General features: G+C 45.9%; 1 protein-coding gene across 3 annotated transcripts in view; it reads left to right on the top strand.

Annotated features, from left to right (window-relative positions):
* WDR25 (WD repeat domain 25) overlaps positions 1–24,444 on the top strand; it is a 166,882-nt gene that overhangs the window by 119,041 nt on the left and 23,397 nt on the right. For all 3 annotated transcript variants that reach the window (XM_011991635.1, XM_011991636.1, XM_011991637.1), the window contains one exon: positions 2,041–2,171. In XM_011991635.1, coding sequence (XP_011847025.1) covers positions 2,041–2,171 — 131 coding nt within the window. The remainder of the gene's footprint in view (positions 1–2,040; positions 2,172–24,444) is intronic.

Here is a 24,444-nt window from a genome sequence, read left to right as displayed (position 1 = left end):
CACTGCACTTTTGAAAAAACATATGGATAATTCACTGTCATTTCTGAAAATAAGCATATGGTTATATGCTATGGTCCAAAAACAAGGGACATTTTTTTCTCCAGGCAGATAGAGTTTATGTTTCCTTTTGGATTTAAGGGTTGGCAATGAATGCCAAGTGAGCAAGAAGCCGGCCACTGAATGTTCTCAGCAATAAGTGCAGTATTCCCTGTGGGGAGAAAGAGTCTGGCAGTCCTGGGCCTTCTTGATGGTATGGGGACTGCAGTGGCATCCGTGTCCTCCTTTTCTGTCTAGGGGATGTGATGGTGGTCCCTTCTGACAGTCTCCAGATGGCCCCCAGCCACTTGGCTGAAGCGAGTGTCCTGGGGCCTCTGTGCTGCCACATTGCTGCTCTGAGTCCCTGGCATAGGCACATATAAGGGTATATTAAAATATATTTTAAAATATTGACTATTTTATCCTTGTATCATCCTTTAAAGTGTTCTATTTTTGATATTTTAATAATATTTATAATATGTTGGTACAGAAGCACATTATACAACTTAAAACAAATATCTATATATTGGTGATGTGTGCCTTAGGTTTTTCACGGATGGGGTGTACCGTCAAACTATAATAGTTTGGAGACCATGGATCTAGGCAGATTGGGTCTGTGAAAGCCTCCCGCTGTGACTGTCGTGAGTACTGATTGATGACTTTCATTTCCACACCTGGTGAGCTGGCAGAGGCCTTCACTAATGTGTGGGGGTCACAGAACACAAAGCTGGGCAAGCTTTTGTGCTTTCTGAATTGAATGAGCAAGTGCTGTTTCCTGGGTTCCTGTGAGTGGAAATGATGCTTGAGACCTCGGTGTCTTCATGGTCTTCTTCGCCACCAGCTTCCCGTGTCCCTAAGTAGCCCACTGCTCAGTCCCATGGGGGAGTTTCTATGGGTACAAGGCAGTCAAGGTTCTTCCTCCTGTGCTGTGAGAGTGCTTATGGCACCTCTGAGCGAAGCCTGCTCCACGTTTCTGACTGGGTGGCGTGTGGCAGGTGCTCTGCCTGGTGTGTGAGCCCTGCCTGTGGGGGGCATATACGGGGTGGCATCCAGAGACTCCCATGGTGAGAACACCCTGCCAAGGCCGGTCTGCCTTCTTGATGTAGTTTCAGATGGATGAGGTGTGGACAGACGAGAATGACAGCCAGTGCTCTGGGACACAGGGGCTGCACTGGGTAGTGGAAGGAGGACCAGCTTTGACCTGCTCCAAATGATTGATGTTTTCGAAGTTTATATAGCTTACCTCTAAAAGATCATAGTTATAAAAAAGACGTTTTCCACACCATATGTGTATATATGTACACACACAGACACTTACCATAATGCACATAAATGCTTGACAACAGTTTATGATGTATTTATAAAGGACAAGGACTGCCTCATGTCCTGTAGAGCCAGTGAGACCCCCAATGGCCCACACCACTCTGTCCAATCTGTGCTTGGGCCACTATGATGGCCACTCTCATTTATCACCCAGCGTCTCAGGCCGTCCCACCTGCCGTGCTCCATAGCAGACCATTCATCCGTTATTATAAGGTGGCTGATCCTGAAAAGTGTCACCTTAGAGCAGTCCTGTTTTTGGTTTCTAGACTCCCAGGTAAATAATCTACTGTGTTAACCGTGGAGCCTTGGAAATGTTCCATGACCTCCCTGGGCTTGGTTTTTGGTTGTGAAGTGGGCATAGGGTCGTTGTGTGGTTTATATGAGCTAATGCATGTCATGCTGACAGCAAATATGAAAGGTGCACTCATTGATCCACCCATCTAAGCTCAGGCCAGGCGGAGGGAATGTTCAGCTAGTCAAGGGTGGCTGGCCAGAGAATCAGAGAATAAGGGCAAATCTTGCTGCTGCCACTGTCATATTTCCAGAAAGTCTCCGTTGGGCCACATTGGGCCCAAGGAAGCTGTGTTTGCTATGGGCCCCATACCAGATGGCATCTTAGTTTTAAGATATTTGTTTTGTGACCTAAGTTTTCTAACCCTCTCTTCTCTTTTTGTGTTGTAGGAACCCAACTATTTAGTGGTCGAAGTGACTTTAGAATCACTACCTTGAAATTCCATCCAAAAGACCACAACATTTTTTTATGTGGAGGCTTCAGTTCTGAAATGAAAGCTTGGGATATAAGGACTGGCAAGGTAATAGCCATCTTCCTAACTTGGTCTTTCCACAGGAGAGCTTGCTTCGACAATTTGAATAATTGGGGGCAGGTCAGCATCTATATATAGGGCCCTTGAGGTGGAATAATTACCACTTAATATTTAATCAGTGCTAAGCATAATTTTTAGATGTTTTGAAAGAACATTCTTGAGTTGTCAGACTTAAAATATCATAGGTGCAATTTTATGCAGCATATTACTAAAAATATTTGTTGAACACCTACTGTGCACAGATGCTTCCAGATGATATAAAATGAATCTGCTAGGTTACTCAAGGGAATAATGTGTGGATACGGATAACTTTGGTACAGAGAATTGGTTTGTGTGTGTGTGTATGTGTGTGTGTGCGCACTTGTATGCATGCTTGTGAGAGAGGAAGGGAGGAGGTAAGTGCTTTTAGCTTGCTGTGGGAAGGCTTCTTAGAGGAGCCACTGTTCCTGGGTCTTAAAGGCTGGTTGTGATTTCCATACCCATCCTTTACTACAACCTGCTGAGCCTTTTACCATCACCACTTACTAGATGGCAGCTCCACCCTAGTTGTTCAGGCCAAAAACATCAGAATCAGCACTGTCTCTGCTCTTTGCATCATATCCCCATATGCAAACCATTAGCAAATTCTCCAAAACTTGGACACTTTTCCCCACATCAGCTCTTGTAGCTCTGCTATTGTCTCTCACTGGGATGGTTGCAGGAGTTTCCCATCTGATCTCTCACTTTCCCCCTTGCCCCTTGCAGGCTGTTCTCAACACAGCCACTACACTGGTCTGTTACAGTGTGACTCAGACATGTCACTCCTCTCATCAGAATCCTCCAGGCTCTGATCTTGCAGTAAAAGCCAATGTCTCTGATGATCCACAAGGCCCAAATATACCTCCCTGGCCTGGGTGAGCCTAGTGCCAGCCCCACTAGGCTCCTTGCCTTCCCTGAACATACCAGCACATTCCTGCCTCAGGGCCTTTGCACTTGCCACTCCCTCTGCCTGGAAGGCTCTTCTGCCTGTTTCCTAGGTAGAGGCTTGCTGCCCCCTGTCGTGGGGCTCTGCTCACATGTTACCTCTCCATGAGGTGCCCCCTGCCCACAACCCACTAGCATCTGCTAGTCCCCTCTGCTATCTCATTTCTCTCCATAGCATTTACCATCACCTGACGTATTACGGATTTTATGTGTTCATTCATTTGCCTATTTCCCTCCTCTAGAATGTAAGCTCTTTGAAGGCAGAGAGTTTTGTTTGCTGCTGACATCTGGCTTCTAAAACAGTGCCTGGCACATAGTAGGCACTGTGTGAATCATGATTGACTGAATGAGTAAATGACGGAGGAAGAGAGTCATGCAGAGAGTGCAGATACAGGAGGTGGGAACACAGGATGCCTGTGGGGACTTGGCTGGGTGTGGGCTTCACACAGTGAGGTGGCCTGGGCAGAGAGTTTTTCAACGCTGTGTGTCTTGGTCTCAACAGTGGGGAGCCACGGGAGGTTTGTGAACATCTCCTGCCTTGGTCCTAGATAGGTGCAGCGTCCAAGCAGGTCTGTCCTGAGTAGAGGCTGTCCATGTGTTCCAGAGGGAGGAGGGTGAGACAGAGCCCTCAAGGCCTAGATTCCAAATTTGCCTTCCTGCTTCAGACTGGCTGGCACAGGAAGACCCTTTCCCGACAGGCAGTTGGAAGGGGCTGTGGGTTTTTTGAGGAGAGCCTAAATGCAGAGACTTTTCTTGACAGAGAATGGGAAGTTTTGTCTGTACATGAGATCTTGCTTGAAGTACTCACAAGTGGGAGCATAGATAGATGTAGTCTTTAAAAAAAATCACACATTTTTCTTTTACAAAGGAACTTTCTTATAAAAATATTTGGAAAAGAGAGGAAATTACCCATAAAGAAGTGGACACAGTGGCATTTTTTAAAAAACCCGCCAAAACACTTTATATTTAGGATACAAATACATGACAAGTGAAAGAAAACATTTGAACGTGCCTTGTGAACTGGAAACTCTTAGTCATACCATTTGAAGTGGGACCTCCTGAGCACCCAGCCACTCCTGACAACCACGTCCCTTATGGGTGCGCTTACTGTTTTTAGCCTCAAAGACCAAACACGTAAGAAATTACTCACCAAGGACGCCATCTGATTTAAGCATTTGTTAAAAATACTGGATTTTTTCCTAGGGCAGATGCCAGCTGACGAGCTCTGAAAATGCTGGGGGAGAAGCAATTAGAAGCAGATGTTGCTGTGACTGGTGTTGGCATGTTTGCGAGTCTCTCCCAAGATAGTAATGTGGCTAAGGGATCTGTGCAGTATTTGTTTTTACTTCCTTTCTACCAACAATCCTCCCCCGCCGGGTCACGGGGCTCGTTCCATTTGCATCAGTTGGGCTCAGGGGACAACACTCTTTCCTGCTTTGACAGGTGTTGCCCATGTGTCTCAAATGAACTCAGCAGGAGGACCAGGGAGGAGGCACAGCCCTTGCCCTCCAGGGGCTCCCGCCTGGGGCTGCTCCCTTCTCATCCCTGTGGGCTCCTGTGGCGCTGTCCCAGGTGCTGAACCTTCTGGCTCAGCCTGGGCGTGTATGTGAACATCCAGAAGCAAGCAGCTTGACTTTTTCCAGCTGCCTTCAGGGACTGCGGTGGGAACCGCAGGTGGAAGTAGGAGGGACACAGACCTTAGCTTAAACCAAGACAGGCCTTCCCTTTTAAATACAGTGGGGAAGGAATGTTTTGTTGTAAAAGTAATATGTAATCATATGACAACACTGGAAAATTCAGGTAAAGAGAAGAGAGGTAGTCCAAGCAGCCAAAGGTAAACATTAGCAACATTTTGATATTCTTCTTTCTGTTTTTTTTTTTTTCTCTTGTGGTTTTTAAAAAAATTATAAAAGCACTATTTGGTCTTATTTTTATACACAATTTTGTATTTTGCTTTTCATGTGGCATTAGAAGGATATTCTTTGTTAGAGCATACTCTCATAAGGTCTTCAGTCATATTCCTTTGTCTCAGGGTGTCCCTGACTCACTGCCTCGAGTCTCCGCAGGACTCAGAACAATGTCTGGCCTAGGCAGGAACTCAGTAAGTATCTGTGGATCAAATGAATCAGATGAATGCTTTAACATATTAAACCATTTCCCTGTGTTAGACATGTAGGATATTTCAAAAACTCTTGCCATTTAAAATTAATAGATGTGAATATAGAGATCAGCCGTCAGCAAACTATAGCCCAAGGCTAGTCCAGCTTGCTGCCAGTTTTGTAAATAAAGGTTTACGAAACAGCCACACTCATTTATTTATGTATCATCCGTGGCTGCTTTTATACTATAGTAGCAGAGTGGAGTCGTTGCAACAGAGACCACATAGCCCACAAAACTAAAGATGTTTAAGATCTGGCTGACCTTGGCATAGAGAGATGTGATTCTGACATCTGTCACCCTGTTGACTGTCAGGACTAATCCTCCTGAGCTGGCTGACAAGGTGGGTGTCTTGCCCCATTCTGTGTTCCTTGCAGAAACCAGGTGCTCAGAGAATGTGTTTTCTAGGTGGGAACTGTTCCTTCAGTCAAGGGTATATAAGTTGTTTCTCTCTCGTTACAATCTCTAAACAAACTATCAAGGTTGAGTTTATTACACATTCCACTGTAAGAAACATCTTTGTGCATATAGCTTTTTCCACATTTGGGATTTATTTCCTTAAGCTTGAATCTCAGGATGAAAATTTCTGGGTCAAAGCAAGCCTACATTGTGAAGGTAAGGAGTAGGTTTCTGCCAGCAGAACTGAGGGGAGTGAGGCCAGACAACCTCTCCCTGGGATCTTAGGGCACGGTGAGTAGTTGGAACATATAACTTTTTAGTTACTTTCCAGTCATGAGGTTTTATGATTCCTTAAACATAGCCAAGTGATAAGTGTTAAGATTCTGGACTTTTGTAGTCTAGCCCAATTCGTTACAGCAAATGGGCTATTTGACTCCCTGTCTCCTCTTCTTGGCTGATCTCGGGTGATCTCTCCACCTCGAATTTGATGTTTGTAGCACATCTCGTCACTGCAATGTGCCTGACTTCATCTCCAGAGGCCGGCAGGACGTGTTCTGCACAAGCCAGCTGTGTGTATTTACTCGAAGCTGGCTTCCTGCTGCTGCTGCAGCATCCTCTGACCCCTCTCCTCCCGGCAGTCTGCTTGAACACGGGTGTGGTCTGGAACCCAGGACGCCTGTGGTCTGGCCTTTACAGTATGAGGGTCAATTTCTGCAGAAGCCCCCTGAGCCTCTAGTGCCATTGGCCTGAGCTGCAGGAGACCTGGGCTCACGTCCTCCCTCTGTTACTCGCTTGGCTGGGTGATTTCGGGCACATTCCTTAAGCAAAAGCCTCTCTGATCCACAGTTTTTTAATTGGTGTCATAAAGTGGCACCTCCAAAGTAGGGTTTCTCAAACTCACACGTGTAGGAGAGCACCTGGGCTTTTGTTAGGATGCAGGTTCTGTTTCAGCAGGTCCAGGTTGGGATGAGACCCTGCATTTCTAACAAGCTCCCAGGAAATTAAGGGGAGGATAGTATATGGACAACATTTTGAGAAGCTAAGGACCAAAGGGCCTCTGAACTTAGAAGTCCCTTGCTTCTCTCATTTGAACCTTATCTTCAATTAGCCTGTACCATCTGTGACCTATCTCAGGGACAGTGATCACTTTTGATCTGTGGGCGCTTTTATCCACAGGTGTTTATTTACAGCCGCCTGGTGTGGGAGCCTGAGTCACCTCTGTGCCTGGCATCCCCGACAGGGCCTGGACCAGAGGAGGTGTTCAGGATAACCTGGAGTGAGCTGATGGGGTCAGCCTCCACTGTCATTGTGATAGAGACCTGCACCACCTGCCCACAACCGCAGGGGCAGTGGCCACCCTGGGATCTACATAGAAGGCATGGCCCCTCTGACAAATGGGATATGAAGGCTAGCTGGAATTCAACTGTAGTGAGTCATTCCAGAAGTGTGGACAGAGGCAGGAGGACTTGGGAGACCCTGTGTTAGATGAGATATGGTGTGGCCATCGAGGCACTGTAGTTCTCCACTAAGGCTGAGCTCCTCTGCTCTCCAGTGTTTGGTGGATAACAGAGTTATGAGTTTCTTGCATTTCCAGCTTTGCGGTGCTGTGGCTCTGTGCCCAGCACAGAATGGAAGCTGTAGAATTGCAAGAGAAGCCCAAGACACGGACTCAGCTGTACTGGGCCCTCTAGCAGTGTGGGGAATGTTCCAAGGTAGCCACCTTCAAGTTCACTTTAAGATGACTATGTATTTTGAACCAAAAGTTAGGATAAAAATAAAAAGAAATTCTCCTTTTGTAACATGAATCAGATTTGTTAAGAAAGCATATACAGCAAATTTGGTGAATCACCTTTTTTGCAGGACTACATTATGGAACCCCAACCTCAACAAATTACCTCTCAGTTAAGGCAAGATTGAATACTGGAAATTGGAGCAGCCCTGGAAAATCTAGGACATGTGGTTCCTGCAGCTGGCAGCCTGGACTCTGCCCTAGTTCCTCCTCTCTTTCTATGTGCAGGGTGACATTGGGCAGGCTAGTGGTCGAGTGGTTCTTTTGTTGTCTAGCTCCTATTCTGCGCCTGAGAAAAAGAGTTGCAGGTGCATTCAGATCTGCCAACTTTGCTCCTCCGGGGAAGGCTGCACACCTCTAAAACCCCAATTCCCTGCTCACTCTGGGACTCTCACGATAAAACCAGCTCTGACAAGCCAGCTCACTTTCTCCAGCACACCCTGGTGTCACATTGACACTAATCGTGACTATTTCATGCTTGTTCTACATCTTTTCTCCCTACTTTTATTATTATTTTTAAATTTGTAAAGGGACATCTTGACTTCCAGATCTTGACTTGGTTTCTTGACCTCCTTCTCTGACTTTGTCCCACACCCTCTACAGGCACGTGTCCTAATGTGCAGATGACAGGGGAGTGGGTGGCTCACCCTTGGGCCTGTGTGGATCCTCAGCTCAGCTTCCTATGAGCCCAGCTCATCACTAGTATGCTGTAGCGTTCTGGTGGCATGTGGACTCCCTGAGGGAAAGAGTTGTGCCTCATTTACCGTGGTATTCCCAGCATCCACCATAGTGCTAAGCACATAGTAGGGAGGGAGGGGAGGTGCAGACTGTCGCATGAATGACTGATAGCTCTAATCAAGACCAATTCTTAAAATCACAAGTAATTAACCCAGCCAGTTGAATGGAGGCTTATCTCCTTCCCCTCCAAGGGCATCCTTCCTTGGATGGGAGTAATCTCAGAATGGTAGTAATAGGAGCTGGTAAAGCAGCAGGTGGTGGCTGGGCCGGCCTGGCCTGACTGATCTAGGGCACGGGCCAGAGCTACCCAGGGAGCATTAGAAACTATTGCTGCCCAGGATGGCCTAGGCATTGAGGTTTTTGAAAACTCTGCAGGTGATTCTAATGTATAGCCAGAGTTGGGAGCCAGGGTGTAGGTGGTTTCTGTGGGGCTTCTGCCCCAAGGGATGAGACCGTCTTTGAGATTTGCACTTCTGTGATGGTGGCCATCCAAGAGATGGCTTCGCCTACTTGGCTCAGAGTGCCATCAGTTTTGTGGCATTGTGGGCAGGTTGCTTATTTGCCCTAATGAGATTTTGATTACTCTCCATTTGTCTCTTTCATCTGTTTTATATTAAAACGACTTTTTATTTGGACTTTTTGTGCTTTCCACAGCCTTGACTAAGCTTTGCTGCAATCTAAACTTTGTATGCAGATGAGAGTAGGAGCCTAATGGTGGCAAAGACAGAGGACCCAAGGCTGTTCCTTGTCTTTCCTGGCTCCTGTTTCCTCATCTGTCAACTGGGGCGTGGCGGAACGCCTGCTGATCTCAAGAACCCCTTTCAGCAGCCAGTGCTGACCACAGTGCGCCTCCTGCGGGCATCACGCTGTGCACACTGTGTGCGATGGCTCGTTTCCTTGTGGCCTCCTGGGAGGTGGACTGGGTGCTGCCGCCATCCCCTTCCTCTGTCGGGGCCCTGAGGCTTGGAAGGACTTAGTTATACACCACAAGCACACGGCCAGTTTGTAGTGGGGTAAGACTGTGTACTGGGGTGGTTTGATGCCTAAACCCTTACAGATCCTCTTGTTCACAGTGTGAATTCAGCTTTGGTCTTGAATGAACATACAGTCATGCACCACATAATGACGTTTCGGTCAATGTCAGACCACATATAGGACAGTGGTCCTGTAAGATTATAGTGAAGCTGAAAAATTCCTGTCACCTAGTAATCACCTGCAGTGTTCAGTACAGTGACAAGCCATCCAGATGTATAGCCTAGGAGCCATAGGCTAGACCACTAGCTTAGGTGTATCGCAGGCTATACCGTCGAGGTTTGTGTAAGTGCATGATGTTCACGCAATGACAAAATCGCCTAATGACGCATTTCCCAGACTGTATCCCTGTCATTAAGCATCACATGACTGAATCTTTATCAGTGAGGACTGTGCATTTTGTTCTTGGAGGAGCCTGCATGGACAGCCCTGGCATTCACATGCTCACTGAGCACTGCCGCGTGCAGCTCCGCACCTGCTGTCAGGACCTGGCCATGGATGGGACAGTGGTGGGTTTTGTTCTGAGGGACCACAGCCCTGTAACCTCAGGCCTGAAAACAGAACCCAACATGTCTGTGAGAGCAGCCTTCCTGCCCCCACAGTATTGGCAAGGAAACTGGTTCTGAAAGGTTCAGCTGTCAGTGCAGGGTAGGCAGCCATTGAGGGGATTGGATCTGAACCCAGGTCTTCCTCTATTTTCTGCTTCTCCTTATTGCAGGAAGAGGACACATTTCATTTATCCACGTCACAAACATTTTCTGAGCCCCCACCAGAAACCAGGCATTGTCCCAGGGCATGGGGCAACAAAATCCAGTTAGACAGTCCATGTTTTAAAGCTGTAGAAGGGACTGCTGAGAACATCTGTTTCTTTCAGTATTCAATGGATTCACCGGCTTCACTGACTGCCTTCACACAGTTGGCTGGGGAGCCCCTGTGCATCCCCTGGGTTGTCTAAAGTCTTAGGCAGAAGTGGGCAATTGGTTCCCAGAATCTGGAACCTCAGAGACCTGTCCTGCAAGCCAGTCCTCCTCTTCGGCCTCCCTCTGCACCACTTTCACTGGGACTGGGTAAGAAGACCCCTGTTTAAAACCCACACATGAGCTGCCAACAAGCTCAGTGGATGACAGTGGGAGGCCCATGGCACTCAAGAGGGCAATGTTCCAAGACTTTAATTAACACCTACCCCATTTGATAACTTCTGCCCTTAAAAATGCAACAGGCAATTTCAGAAAATACAAAGCAGGTTCTTTGGACCTGTGCTGATTCTATAAATATGACGTTTCTATAATTCTAATTTATAAATCTTCTATAATACATGTGGCCACTAAAATAATCTCTGTGCTGCACTGAACATGCTTCTGCTTAAGATTTAAAAAAAATTTTTTTTTTTTGCTATTAATTTATAATTCTTTTACTTGAAAACTTATTTTAGCCTTGGCATAACTAATAGCGTCCAAAAAATCATGAGCTTCATGCCCTAGTTATTTTTTGTCTTAATATACTTTAACTAAAAAAAAAATTTTTAGAGACATGGTCTCGTTCTGTCACCCAGGCTGGAGTGCAGTGGCATGATCATATCTCACTGCAGCCTCGAACTCCTGGGCTCAAGGGATCCTCCAGCCCCAGCTTCTCTAGTAGCTGGGAATACAGGTGCCTGCCACCATGCCTGGCTAATTTTTAAATTTTCTGTAGAAAAGGGGTCTCACTATGTTGTGCAGGCCGGTCTTGAACTCCTGGCCTCAAGCGATTCTCCAGCGTTAGCCCAAAGTGCTGGGATTACAAGTGTGAGCCACCACATTGAGCCAAAAGTAAATACTCATTAAATGTTTTTTGGTAACAGCTTTATTCTGTGTTGTACAACTCACTCATTCACTCATTCACTCAGTTCTTAGTATGTTTGCAGAGTAATGCAGCCACAGCAGTTGAGAACATTTTCATCACCCCAAAAAGAAACCATGTTTTTTAGCAGCCACGCCTGTCCCCCCCAATTCCCCAGCCCCTGGCAACCATGAATCTACTCTGTCCGTATAGATTTGTCTGTTATGGGCATTTTATATAAGTGGTCTTTTGTAACTGGTTTCTTTCACTTAACATAATGTTTTCAAGATTCATTCACATTGTAGCCTATAACAGGACTTCACTCCTTTATTTTATGTTTGTTTTTTTTTTAAAATTAGACTTTATTTTTTAGAGGAGTTTTATGTTCACAGAAAAGATTTTGCAGAAGGGATAGAGATTTCCCACTTACCCTCTGCTCGTGCTTAGGCATAACCTCCCCATAATCATTCTGCATCAGAGTGGTCCATCTGTTACAGGTGGTGAACCCACAGTGACACATCATTGTCACTCAGAGTTTGTAGTTTACATTAGGGTTCACTTTTGATGTTGTACATTCTATGAGTTTGGACAAATGTTTAATGACATGTACAATATAGACTGAATGTTTATATCCTCTCCAAAATTCATATGTTGAGACCTTAATTCCTAATGTGATGATATTAGGAGGTGGAGTTGCTGGGTCGAAGGGTGGTAATTAGGACATGAGGTGGAGCCCATAGGACTGGGGATAGTGCTCCTATAAGAAGAGACACGAGAGAGATGAATCTCTCCACCGTGTGAGGATACAGTGAGAAAACAGATGACTGTTGGCAAACCTGGACGAGTGCCTTCACCAGACACCCGATCTGTTTCTGTTGAGATATCCTCAAGCTCAAAGATTCCTTCCTCAGCTGTATCCATGCTACTAAACTCATAAAAAGCATTCAGTTTTTCTTTCTTATTTTTGGAGACAGGGTCTCGCATTCTTTCCCAGGCTGGAATGCAATGCTATGATCACAGCTCACTGCAGCCTCAAAGTCCTGGGCTCAGGGGATCCTCCCACCTTGGCCTCCTAAAAGTGTTAGGATTATAGGCGTGAGCCCCTGCACCAGCAGTGCATGTTCTTTATTTTTGTTACAGTGTTTTTGATCTCAAGCAGTTATTTTTGGTCTTTTCTTAGAATTTCTGTCTGTCTGCTTACAGTGCCCTTCTGTTCTTCGTGTTGTCTACTTTTCCATTAGAGCCCTTAGCATGTTGATCATAGTTGTTTTAAATTTTCAGCCTGATAATTCCGTCATCACTGCCATATCTGAGTCTAGTTCTGGTACTTGCTCTTCAAGCTATGTTTTTTGCCTGTTAGTATGCCTTATAATTCTTTCTTGCTAGTCAGACAAGATGAGCTAGGTAAAAGGGAGTGCTATAAAAAGGACTTAAGTAATGTGGGGAAGTGTTGGGGGGTGGGGGAAGCATCTTGCGACTAGGTTAGTCTTTTAGAGAGTCTGCTTCTGGACTGTGAGCTCACATGTACTTCTTAGTCCCCTCTCCCCTTTAGATAGGACAGAACAGCTAGAATGGGCTGGAGCTGGGTGTTTTCCTCCACCTAGAAGGCTAGAGGGGCAGGAATGGGGTTTTTCCCTTCTCCCATGTGAAAGGCGGGAGCCAGTGGGGGTTGGGTATTCCCCTTCCCCCAGGTCAGCTAGGCTGTGATAAACCCAGCAGGTTAGACTCTGGCTAACTAATTTCTCTGCAGGACAGACCTCATTAAGAGCAGAATGCACTTTGGGAGGCCGAGGCAAGAGGATTGCTTGAGGCCAGGAGTTAGAGAGCAGCCTGGGCAACGTAGCCAGATCTTGACTCTACAAAAACAAACAAACAAACAACATAGCAAGATCCTGACTCTACAAAAATAAATGCATAAAAGAAGAACAGAATGCTCTGTTATGTTTCAAAGTAGTTATGGCTGGGTGCGGTGGCTCACGCCTGTAATCCCAGCACTTTGGGAGGCTGAGGTAGGCAGATCACAAGGTCAGGAGTTTGAGACCAGCTGGCCAACATGGTGAAACCCCATCTCTACTAAAAATACAAAACTTAGCTGGGCGTGGTGGCAGGTGCCTATAATCCTGGCTACTTGGAAGGCTGAGGCAGGAGAATTGTTTGAACCCTGGAAGTGGAGGTTGCAGTGAGCTGAGACCATGCCATTGCACTCCAGTCTGGGTTACAGGGTGAGACTCCGTCTCAAAAACAAAAACAAAAACAAAAACAAAAACAAAACACAAAGTAGTTCCTTTTCTCCTTCTGCTGGAAACATAAGGGGATTTTCTCCAGTCTTCACCGTGAGAACCTGGTAGCTCCTGGAGGTAAAATGCACAAAATTTTGGGGGCCACTGATGACCAGGTGTTCCAGAGTTTTTAATCTGTCCAACTTGTCCACAATGAGCCTCTAGCAATTTGTCAATTATTCAGTTTCCTGGCCCTGGTTCCTGTGGAAATTTCTGCTCCAATATGTTGTGATTGTTTATTCACCTGTCTGTGTCTCCAATTCTGGGGCAGTGGTTTGCCCTGTGATCTCATTTCTTTTATGGATCTGAGAAGAGTATTACAGTTTGTTCTTTTTACTTGTTAGGACAGAGTTTTGATTTATAAGCTCCTTACATGCCAGACCATTAACAGAAAGTCTTCCACTTCTTTTTATGACCAAATAATATTCCATTGTATGGATATACACATTTTGTTTCTCCATTCTCTAGGTGATGGACATTTGCATTGCTTCCATTTTTGGACATTTGTTTGTAAGTTTTTGTGTGCATATATGTTTTCATTTCTCGTGGTTCTTCCTAGAAGTGGAATTGCAAAGTCATATGGTTGGTAGCTGTATGTGTAAACTTTTGAGAAACTGCCAGACTGTTTTCCAAAGTGGTTGCACCATTTTATATTCCCATCAACAATGTATGAGGGTTCTGATTTTTCCATATCCTCACCAACACTTGTTCTTACTTGTCCCATCCTAGTGGGTACAAAGTGGTATCTCGTTTGATCTCTTTGAGGTTTGATATAGAACTATTCAGATTCTATATATCTTCATGAGTGAGACTTGGTAGTTACATGCCTCAAATAATTGGTTCATTTCATCTAAGTTGTGAAACTTAATGTACATAAACTGATTTGTAATATTCTGTTTTTCTTTTGATATTTTTAGAGCTTATAGTGATGTCTCCTCTTTCATTCCTGATAATGATATTTGTCTCTTTTTACCTAGTCATTGTGACTAGAGATTTATCAATCTTATTAATCATTTCAAAGAAATACTGATTTTTCTCTATTGTTTTTCCACTTCCTTAATTTCTGTTCTAATTTTTATTTTCTTCTGTCTGCTTGCTTTGGATTTAATTTGCCCTTTTTCTAATTTCTTAAGGAGGCAAGTTAGGCCATTGATTTGAGATCTTTTTTTTTTTTTTTTTTTGAGACAGAGTCTCGCTCTGTTCCCCAGGCTGGAGTGCAGTGGCGCGATCTCGGCTCACTGTAAGCTCCGCCTCCCGGGATCATGCCATTCTCCTGCCTCAGCCTCCTGAGTAGCTGGGACTACAGGCGCCTGCCACCACGCCCGGCTAATTTTTTTTGTATTTTTAGTAGAGACGAAGTTTCACCGTGGTCTCGATCTCCTGACCTTGTGATCCGCCCGCCTTGGCCTCCCAAACTGCTGGGATTACAGGCGTGAGCCACCGCGCACAGCCTGAGATCTTTTTTAATATAAACATTTTAATGCTACACGTTTTCCTGTCAGCACTGCTTCATCTATATCCCACAAATTTTAATCATAATATGCTGGCTGTATTTTAATTTTAATCCAATTACATATACTTTCTAATTTTCTTTAGACTTTCTCTTTGACATATGGGCTGTTTAGAAGTGTATTATTCAATTTCCAAGCATGTAGAAACGTGGAGATTTGCCAGGTTTTTCTTTTTTTCTTTTTTTTTTTTGAGACAGAGTCTTGCTCTGTCCCATAGGCTGAAGTGCAGTGGCACGATTTTGGCTCACTGCAAACTCTGCCTCCCGGATTCAAGCAATTCTCGTGCCTCAGTCTCCAGAATAGCTGGGACTACAGGCATGTGCCACCACGCCCAGCTAATTTTTATGTTTAGTAGAGACGGGGTTTCACTGTGTTGGTCAGGCTGGAAGATAGCTGTCTATCATTAATTTCTAGTTTAATCCTGTTATAGTCAGAAAACATACTTTGTATTGCAGTTCTTCTAAATTTATTAAGGTTAGCTTTATGGCCCAGAATATAGCCTGCTGTGTTGAACGTTTCATATGCTCTGTGCATTTTGCTGTTGTGGGGTGGAATGTTCTATAAATGGCAGTTTGGTCAATTGGTTGATGATGGTGTCCGTTCTTTTACATCCTTGCTGTTTTTTTTTTTTTAATCTACTTGTTCTTTCAGTGACTGAGAGAGGAGTGTTGACATCTCAAGCTATAGTTGTGAATTTGTGTATTTTTCTCTTCAGTTCTGTGATTTTTTGCTTTGTATACTTTGAAGCTGCCAGCACAACTCCACTAGAGTCCTCCTCTCGGGTCAAAGCTGTTAGAGAAAATAAGAAAAAGAAAAACAAACAAACAAAAAAAGAAAAGAAAAGAAATCGGGCTCCCACCTCTGTACTAGTCACTCCTCTGAGTTTCTCTCTCTCTCACAAGCCACCTGCTCTTGTTTACTTTTCGAGTCCTCAGGGAGTTGCTTTTTGTATTTTGTCCAGAATTTCAGTTTTCATCAGTGGAGAGGTGGGCTACAGGAGGTGTGCTCCCATTTAGCCTCAGGTCGATTTTGAATATATTTTTCTTTTTCGCTTGAATTTCCCTTCTTTTTGACTAGACATCACCTGTCCTCCAAGTCTCCAGTGATGTCTTCCCTCCAGGAAATTTTCCCAAGCCCGACTGGATTGGGTGTCCCCCTGCCCCTGCCAGGTGGTGTTGCTTCCACAGCCTGATAGCCTGGGTTGTAGCCCCTGGTTGTCTCCCACTGGGATGCAAGCCCTGTGAGGACTGGGAGACATGATGGTCTCTTCCAACCCGGTATCCCCAGACCTTGTGTGTGCTGGCACCTGGTCAGCAGTTCAGTCACTGTTTCTTGAATAAGTGATTGTACCAACCTCCATGGACCTGCAGTATAACTCTGCAGAGATTGTATGACTTCAGGAAAGTTCGTGTAATTCAATTTGTGCCCCAACAAATAGATTCCCAGTTTTAGGAGGGTGTATATGATGGCTGTGTGGTTTTAAGCACACGGATGTTCCATGTACTCTGTCAGTGGGCAGGCTTTCCTGGCAGCCACAACCTTTTCTCATACCCCTGAAGGAAGACTGCTTGGTGCTTCTCTGCAAATCCAGCGCGGAGGCTGTGGAGGGAGATGGATGTGCTGAGAGACTGAGGGCCACGTCCTGTAATGAGCGGGCCATCGCCACGCCTAGTTCAGAAGGGAGATGAGGAGTGGATAGCTCTCCTTACCCTCTGCATGCCCCCTTTCCACCAAACAGATTTCTTGGTTTTGAATTACAGTCTTTGACTTGAATTTTTTTTTTTTTTTCCAAAAAGGTCTGGTTTTCTGGCTTGCCTCACTCATTTGCTCGTTGAACACTGTTTAGAGGATTCAGAGAAGCTGCAGGAAATGTCTCTTGCCCTGCTGCTGGCACCACCTCCACCCAGTTGCTGGCCCAGCCAGAAACCTCTGCAGCAGCTTTAGGGTCTCCCTTCTCCACCACCCCAGTCCCTGTGTCCTCCTCTTCTGGGACCAACGTGTGCAGGCTGTCCAGTGCAGAGAGGCTCCTTGCTGAGGGGTAGGTGGGGTCTGGATTCTATTCCAAGCCCTGCTGGCCAGGCCATGCCCCTGATTTGGGATGGTTTCTACTTGAAGGGATATCTTTCTCTAATAGGAACCAAGGTGCCATGTGGGCCAGTGGCAGCCCTGTCCCTCCCCTTCTGTCTCTTACTTGGCCTGAGTGGGGCTGTGAGCCGATGAGAGGGTTTGTCGTGGGGACCCCTGTGACTTGGGTGCAAGCAGGGTGTGGGGTAGAGGCAAAAAAGGGCCTTGGAGACCTGGAGACCCAAGTGCTGCCCACGACTTCAGAATGGAGGGTGAGGTGGTACTTCTCTAGTTGTTCGTTTTGATTAGAAAAGGAATATATGGTCTTTGTTGGCTACTTGGAAAATGAAAAAAATATAAAGAAGATAACCCGTTAAACTTCAACCCATCCATAACCACCATTGACAGTTTATATCCTTCATTCAATTGTTTTATGCATATATATTTATATTTTTATATCATTGTCCTTCAGCTTATTATAAAATCATTAGCATTTCCCATATTATTTAACGGTTTTTGGATGCATAATTTTTAATAATTACCCAATATATTATACCAAGATGTATTTAACCAGCTCTCTATTGTTGGGTATTTATAAGATTTCCAGTGGCTCCCTTATTACAACACTAAGGCAAACGTCTCTGCACGTAAATTCCTAAATGCAGAATTAATCGAAGGGTAAGCATGGTTTTTAGGTTCTGGAAACCACTGCCTGCTTCCTTCCAGAAGGAGCTGCCAGCTAACCCTGAAGAATGGGGCTCATTCGTTAGTTTGCTTGTTTTCAGCATAGGTGAGACTTAATGCATGTTCACCTCCATCCTGGAGGAAGGCACTGGTGCGGAGAGGTGGGCTGGAGGTGAGGTGGTGGCTGAGGGTGGGGGTAGGGAAGAAAGCCACCTCCTTCTTGAGGCAGGAAGGAAGTGGGGCTGGGAGATCGGGCAGATGGGCCACAGGAGGCCTCCTTCCTTCGAGAACTCCTGTCCTGGGCTGTGGAATGGGCCTCCGGGGTGAAGTTCGCTGTGTTCTGCTTTGCCCCCAGTCCTTGCTAATCAGCCCAGCCAAGCACCTCAGAACTCAAAGGAGTGACCGGGATTCACTGCACACCTGGTGAATGTAGAATTCAGTGTCTGGAGTCAGGTGGGATACAAAGACAGAGCTGTCCCCGAGATGGGGAATGGTACAAGTGTTGGGAAATGGGGTCCTGCTGCCCGCCTGGCCCCACTCCACCCAGAGGTTCCCTGGGATCTGGTTGCTGTCTTCTCAGAGGTGCCACAACCCTCCTCCCCTACTTCTCTCTTACCTGCCGCATCCTCTCTGCGCACCAAGGAGGAGGGCAAGCCTGACTGGATGGAGCAGCTCCCTCCTAGTGCATTGTGTGTGCTCCTGGTGAGGACACTGGAGGGGCCTGAGAGTAGGGTGGCTTGCTCGCCCTCACTTCTCTCCTGCTGTGGTTCAGGGCCTGTGGGGGCCCTGGGGGAGGCCCTGCCCTAATTCAGTGGCCTGGAGGCAGGCCAGCTCACCTCTTCTGCTCCTTTTTCCAGGCACCTGAGGAGAGTGAAGTGGCTCTGGCTGTGGAAGGTGGAGAAGGAGGGGTGGAGATGGTCAGATGGAGGCATGCTGGGCACGGGCCTTTCTCTGTGGCCCAGCCCAAGGCCAGTGCACCACAAAGTGGCCTTTTTTGGTTCCTGTTGACCCTGTGCCTCATCAGAGAGATAGACCCCTCCCCTTAGTGCCCTAGTTAGTTTCTCTGGGGCTAGGCAGGGCCTGGGGTTTTGAGGCCCCCCACAGTTTTGACGCTGGCTCAGCCAAGCGAGCCTCACCATCTCCATCTCTGTTCAGAGTAGGCCTGCGCCTCTGTCCATTGTCCTGTGTGGCTTCCTGGGGGTTGATGGTGCGGGGAGGAGGCAGCTGCAGGTGGTGCCGCAAGGCAGGGGCCTGGGCTTTCCAGAGTTGGGCTGCCGTTGGGGGTGGCTGCATTGTTAGAGCCCACTTTTAATTCGTGGCTCCACTATAAACTGACGAAAACCAATTTTTCACTTGAGAGGATCAGCACACAGATACATGTGTAATTGTCTATTTCTGCTTTTCTTCCTTTCCCTTGTGTTTTGTATCTGTAATTTAAAATTTCAGTCTTCAACATGACAATTTCTCTGTGGGTATGTTTAGATTCAATTCAAATTTAGCAAACACTAATTGAGCAGCTACTGTGTGCACTGGGCGACCTGGTGTAGTGCATGGTACAGAGGGGTCCGGCTCGAATGTCAGGCCACGGAGTTGGTGTGACAGTGGCTCTGCCTCCACCTCGCTTCATGATCGTGGGCAGGGCACTTCACCTCTCTGACCTCAGTGTCCTCAACTGTACAGTGCAGGTGGCAAGCCCAACTTCCCAAAGTGGTCACAAGGATTAAGGAGGTCACATGTAAGGCACCTAACAAGATGCATGGCACTTAGAGTGTTCAATAAATGCTCCTGGCTATCTTGATGTCTTCAGATGATGATCACAACAGGGTTGTGCCCTCCACGAGCTCATGATAATTGGCCATCAGGAGCCGTCTTCAGTTTTGCCAAAAGTGGAGCAGAGATTGTACCTTCCCCCGAGCCGGGCAGCATACCTGGCCAAAATGTCAAGGGCCTGTGCTTTTGGCTGAAGATGTTCTAACCCAGTGTGATAACACCGGTCATCTCAGGCTGATCAGAAGCTCAGATACACATTCTCCCCTGTCTTTGATTAGTTTTTTAAAGGGAGAAGTGAATTAATTATTGCTGAATAAGGATGCTCAGGATGTGGGGGAAAGAACCTAAAATGGGAACTTAGGAGCTGTCACTGTGGGAACCCGTGCCTAAGGCACCCCAGGAGCTATCAGAGGCCCTGTGATTCCCACATGGCAACAAACCAGTAGATACCCTCCAAGACAGAGGAAGATACAGCTCACCCTTCCTGACAGATGGAGAACCTGAGGACCAGAGAATGGGGACACTGCATGTGGGGGCTCACAAGGGCCATTTGGGCCTTTTCCTTGGGGGAGGATGCTGGGAAACTGTCCCTTAGGCAACGCAGAGAGGAGGACGGTGCAGTCTGCCTGGAGCTGTGCAGCCGACAAGGGCCAGCTTCATCTCACTCTCCAGGAGCCCCAGGGAACCCTCCTCCCCTGTCCCCTCCTACCACCCTTTGGCGGATCCTGTTCCCCATCCCTCCCCTGGTCCAGGCCCCGTGACCTGTCCCCAGACAGCTCTTTGGGCTGTTTGATGGGGCTCACCCCTAGGAAAGCTGTCCTTGGAGGACATGTTCTGCTTCTGCTTGGAAGTGCCTCAGGCATGGCCCCTTGATAGTTGTGGGAGGTGCAAGCAGAGCCCCGCACTGTGCTGGCCCTTGCCCTCCCACTCAGCTCTGAGCCTGGTGTCATCCACCTCTCTACATTGTCCGAGGGACAGTTTCACAACCTCCCTGCTTAAGGGGAAAGGCCCTAGGGCTCTCATGAGCCCCCCACATTCAGTGCTCTCATTCCCTGGTCCTCACTTTCCCCATTAGCCAGGAATAGGCCGAACTCCATGACCTAACCTGTGTAGAGCACAACCTCCGGTTGTTAGCTGGGAACGACTCTGACAAGGCCTTCCTGCTGCTGGTAGTCAGCTAGCTCTTCTAGAGTCGGGGGAGCTGGGGGACCCAAGACACTCACAGGCTGCTCCCCACCTGCCAGCTCCAGTTCCACCAGTGTCCTGGAGCTGCTCACTTTAAATTTCTTCATTAAGAGTCCTGTAGACACTTGCTGAATTAACCACCGCATGGCCAAATGGCCACGGCGTGGGGGAACATGAGGCCCCTCCCTGCATGGCGAGGAGAGGAGCCAGTCTCCACCGAGTGCATCGTGGTGGGAATGGCTGTGGGGGCTGATAAAGACTCACAGAAGGAGCTAATGATTTTGCTTCCCACGTTGGGAGGCTTGGCTGGCAGAGGGTTTCAAAGGATACATAGGAGTTTTCTAGGCAGCAAGTCAAGGTAGGCTATTTTAGGCATAAGGAATGTATAAAGGCACATAGGCACTAAAGGGCACAATGCATGAGGGAATGGTGAGGGTTTTTTGTCGCTGGAGAACATGCAGTGTGTGTCTGTGAGTGTGTGTGTCTGTATGTATGTGTGTCTTTGCATGTGTGTGTGTGTCCATCCATGCATGTGTGTGTGTCTGTGTCCGTGTGTCTGTGTGTGTGTGCGCGTGCGTGCACACATGCGCGTTCAGAGGCGAGTTAGGAAACAAGGTCAGCTTGGCTGCCCATGGCGGCCAGTGCAGGGTCTCCACCCTAGCCATTTTTAGGTTGTGACCCAGAGCTGAACAGCCCAAGGGAGGCTTTAGAGATAAGGGAGACCTCCCCAGACATGCCCAGCATGCTGTCACCATTGCCTTTAAAGCGTGTCCCCTGGGAGCCTGAGCCAGCTCATCAGTTACACCTGAATGTAAAAGGGAAAGGTGTCCTCCCCCCGCCCGCCGCATGTGGTTATTAAAGCACGCCATCTTTAAGCCTCATTAAGGAGTGTTAAATGCTAATGAATTTAGAGAGAGGGGTGTCTTGAGGCCTCTGTTTCCTTGGAAACATTTGAAAGCAGGTGCTTTATAATGAGCTGTACCTATTTAAAAGTGAGCTGTGAGGGCCACTTTGATAGGCTGGATCTCAGATGCTGATGGGCAAGTGTGAACAAAGCCAGTGGAGGCCAGTGGAGATGCTTTGTGCTCTGTGAAATATCATTTCTCTGGTGGTTTCTATAGAAACCACCAGCACCTAGGTAGGAGAATTGCTGGGCTCCCCAGCTTCACTTACACAACACAACCTTGTCCCCAGCCCCAGCTGCCTCAGCCCCAGTCCCCGAAGACTGCTATATTCCCCTTGGCAGAGGGGTTGGGTTCTGGACAGATGGGACAGATGCGCTACCACAGGTGTAATTGGCTTTAATTGTGTCTGTTCTGTGGCCACTGCTTGATTCCAGTTGGTCCCACCTCTGCTTGTTATTTCAGGCCCAGCTGATAAGAAGAACTAACATTTGTGGAGCTAATTCCTCCCCTCAGAGCACTTTAAAAAAACTTTTTATTATTGAAAAATCCAAACATATACCAAAGTAGAAAGACTAATTAATGAACCTTTATGCAACCAGCATCTTGTTTTAACAATTATAAAATTATGGCCATGCTTATTTTATCCATAATCCTACCCATTTCCTAACGGTCTCTCCCCTCCTCACCCTCAGCACTGATTATTTTGAAGCAAATCCCAGATATCCTGTCATTTTATTTGTAAATACTTTTGTTTCTTTAGAAGATGTGGGCTTAAAAAACTATTATTCCATCTAGTAATTTAGCAATAATTCCTTAATATCATCAACTCTCTAATCCATGTTCAAATTTCCCTGGTTGTCTCATAATTTGCTTTAGACAGTGCCTTGTTCAAATCAGGACCCTAACATTTGATTGCTAAGTCTCTTAAGTCTATATATTTGTTTCCTACTTTCTTTTTCTTATAACTTATTTATTGGTTAACAAATCAATTCTTTGTCCTGTATCTTTCTGACTGTATCCCTCTGGTGTAATTTAACACATTCCTCTGTTCTTCTGTATGTCTTATGAACTGGTAGTTTCATCTTAAAGCAGGTCACTTGGGGAGCTTGTGAGTCTGCTGCTGCTTCCAAGCCTCATCCCTATTGTATGTATCAGCATTCCTTGTTGCTGAGTCATAGTCCGTTGTATGGACATACCACAGTTTGTTTATCCAGTCACCTGTGGATGGACGTTTTGAATTGTCTCCAGTTTTTGGCTGTTATGAGTAAAGCTGCTGTGAACATTCATGAACAGGTCTGTATGTGAATATACATTTTTATTTCTTTGGGTAAATAACTGAGAGTGGAATTGCTAAGTGGTGTAGTATATATATATATTTAAATTTTTAATAAGTCACCAAACTCTTTCCAAAGTGCTTGTACCATTTTGCATTTCCATCAGCAGTGTGGGAAAGTGTCAGTTGCCTCACATTCTCACCAACACTTGGTGTTGTCAGTCTTTTTCATTTTAGTTATTTTAGTGGGTGTGCAGTGGTATCTGGTTGTGGCTTTAATTTCTTCTCCCTGATGACTAATGATGGTGATCATCTGTTTGTGGGGCTTATTGACCATTTGAATGTCTTCTTTTGTGAAGGATCTGTTCAAATTTTTTAGCCTACATAAATTTATTATTATTGAGTTCTAAGAGTCTTTATATATTCTGGTATTATTTTCTCCTATTACATAGATTTTTGTGTTCTAAGAAATCTTTACGGCCGGGCGCGGTGGCTCAAGCCTGTAATCCCAGCACTTTGGGAGGCCAAGACGGGCGGATCACGAGGTCAGCAGATCGAGACCATTCTGGCTAACCCAGTGAAACCCTGTCTCTACTAAAAAATACAAAAAACTAGCCGGGCGAGGTGGTGGGCGCCTGTAGTCCCAGCTACTCGGGAGGCTGAGGCAGGAGAATGGCGTAAACCCGGGAGGCGGAGCTTGCAGTGAGCTGAGATCCGGCCACTGCACTCCAGCCTGGGCGACAGAGGGAGACTCCGTCTCAAAAAAAAAAAAAAAAAAAAAAAAAAAAAGAAATCTTTACCTATCCTAAGGTTGCAAAGATTTTCTCCTATGTCTTCTTCTAGATGTTTCATAGTTTTTGCTGTACATTTATTCAGGGCTATGGTATATTTTCAGTTAATTTTTGTTTATGGTGTGAGGTAAGGTTGATGGTTATTTATTTCTTTTGCTATGTGGGATACCCAGTTGTTTTGGCACCATTCGTTGAAACGACATTATTTTCCTCATTAGATTGTTTTTGGAGCCTTCGTGGAAAATCAGTTTGCCACATAAGGATCTCTTTCTGGCTTGTCAATTCTGTTCCATTGATTGATGTGTCTATCATTTTACCAATGCCATACTCTTTTGGTTGCTGTAGCTTTATAATAATTTTTGAAATTGAGAAGTTTAAGCCTCAAACTTTTTCTTTTTCAAGATTTTTCTGGCTATTCTAGGTTCTTTACATTCCTATTTCAGTTTTACAATCAATCTTTTTCTACAAAGATACTGATTGTGTCCAATCTGTAGATCAATTTGGGAATAACTGACATCTTAATAATGTTGAATCTTCTTCTCCATGAACATAGTACATCTCTTCATTTATTTAGCTCTTCTTTAGTTTCTCTCAGCAGTGTTTTGTAGTTTTCAGTGTTTGATGTTACACATGTTGTATTAATTTATTCCTCAGTTTCTCATGTTTTTAGATACTAATTTGAGTGGAATTTTATTTTTTATTTCATTTTCCAGTTGTTTGGTGTTAGTATATAGAAATACTATTAACTTTCTTTTTTAAAAAATAATTTCAACTTTTATTTTAGATTCAGGGGATACACGTGCAGGTTTGTTTCCTGGGTATAATGCATGATGTTGAGATTTCAGGTATGATTGATCCCTTCACCCAGGTACCGAGTATAGTACTCAGTAGTTAGCTTTTCAA

Source organism: Mandrillus leucophaeus, unplaced genomic scaffold (assembly GCF_000951045.1).
Source record: "Mandrillus leucophaeus isolate KB7577 unplaced genomic scaffold, Mleu.le_1.0 Scaffold4, whole genome shotgun sequence".
Lineage (NCBI taxonomy): Eukaryota > Metazoa > Chordata > Mammalia > Primates > Cercopithecidae > Mandrillus > Mandrillus leucophaeus.
Note: the sequence above shows the minus strand (reverse complement) of the source record. Positions and strands in the feature narration are given on the sequence as shown.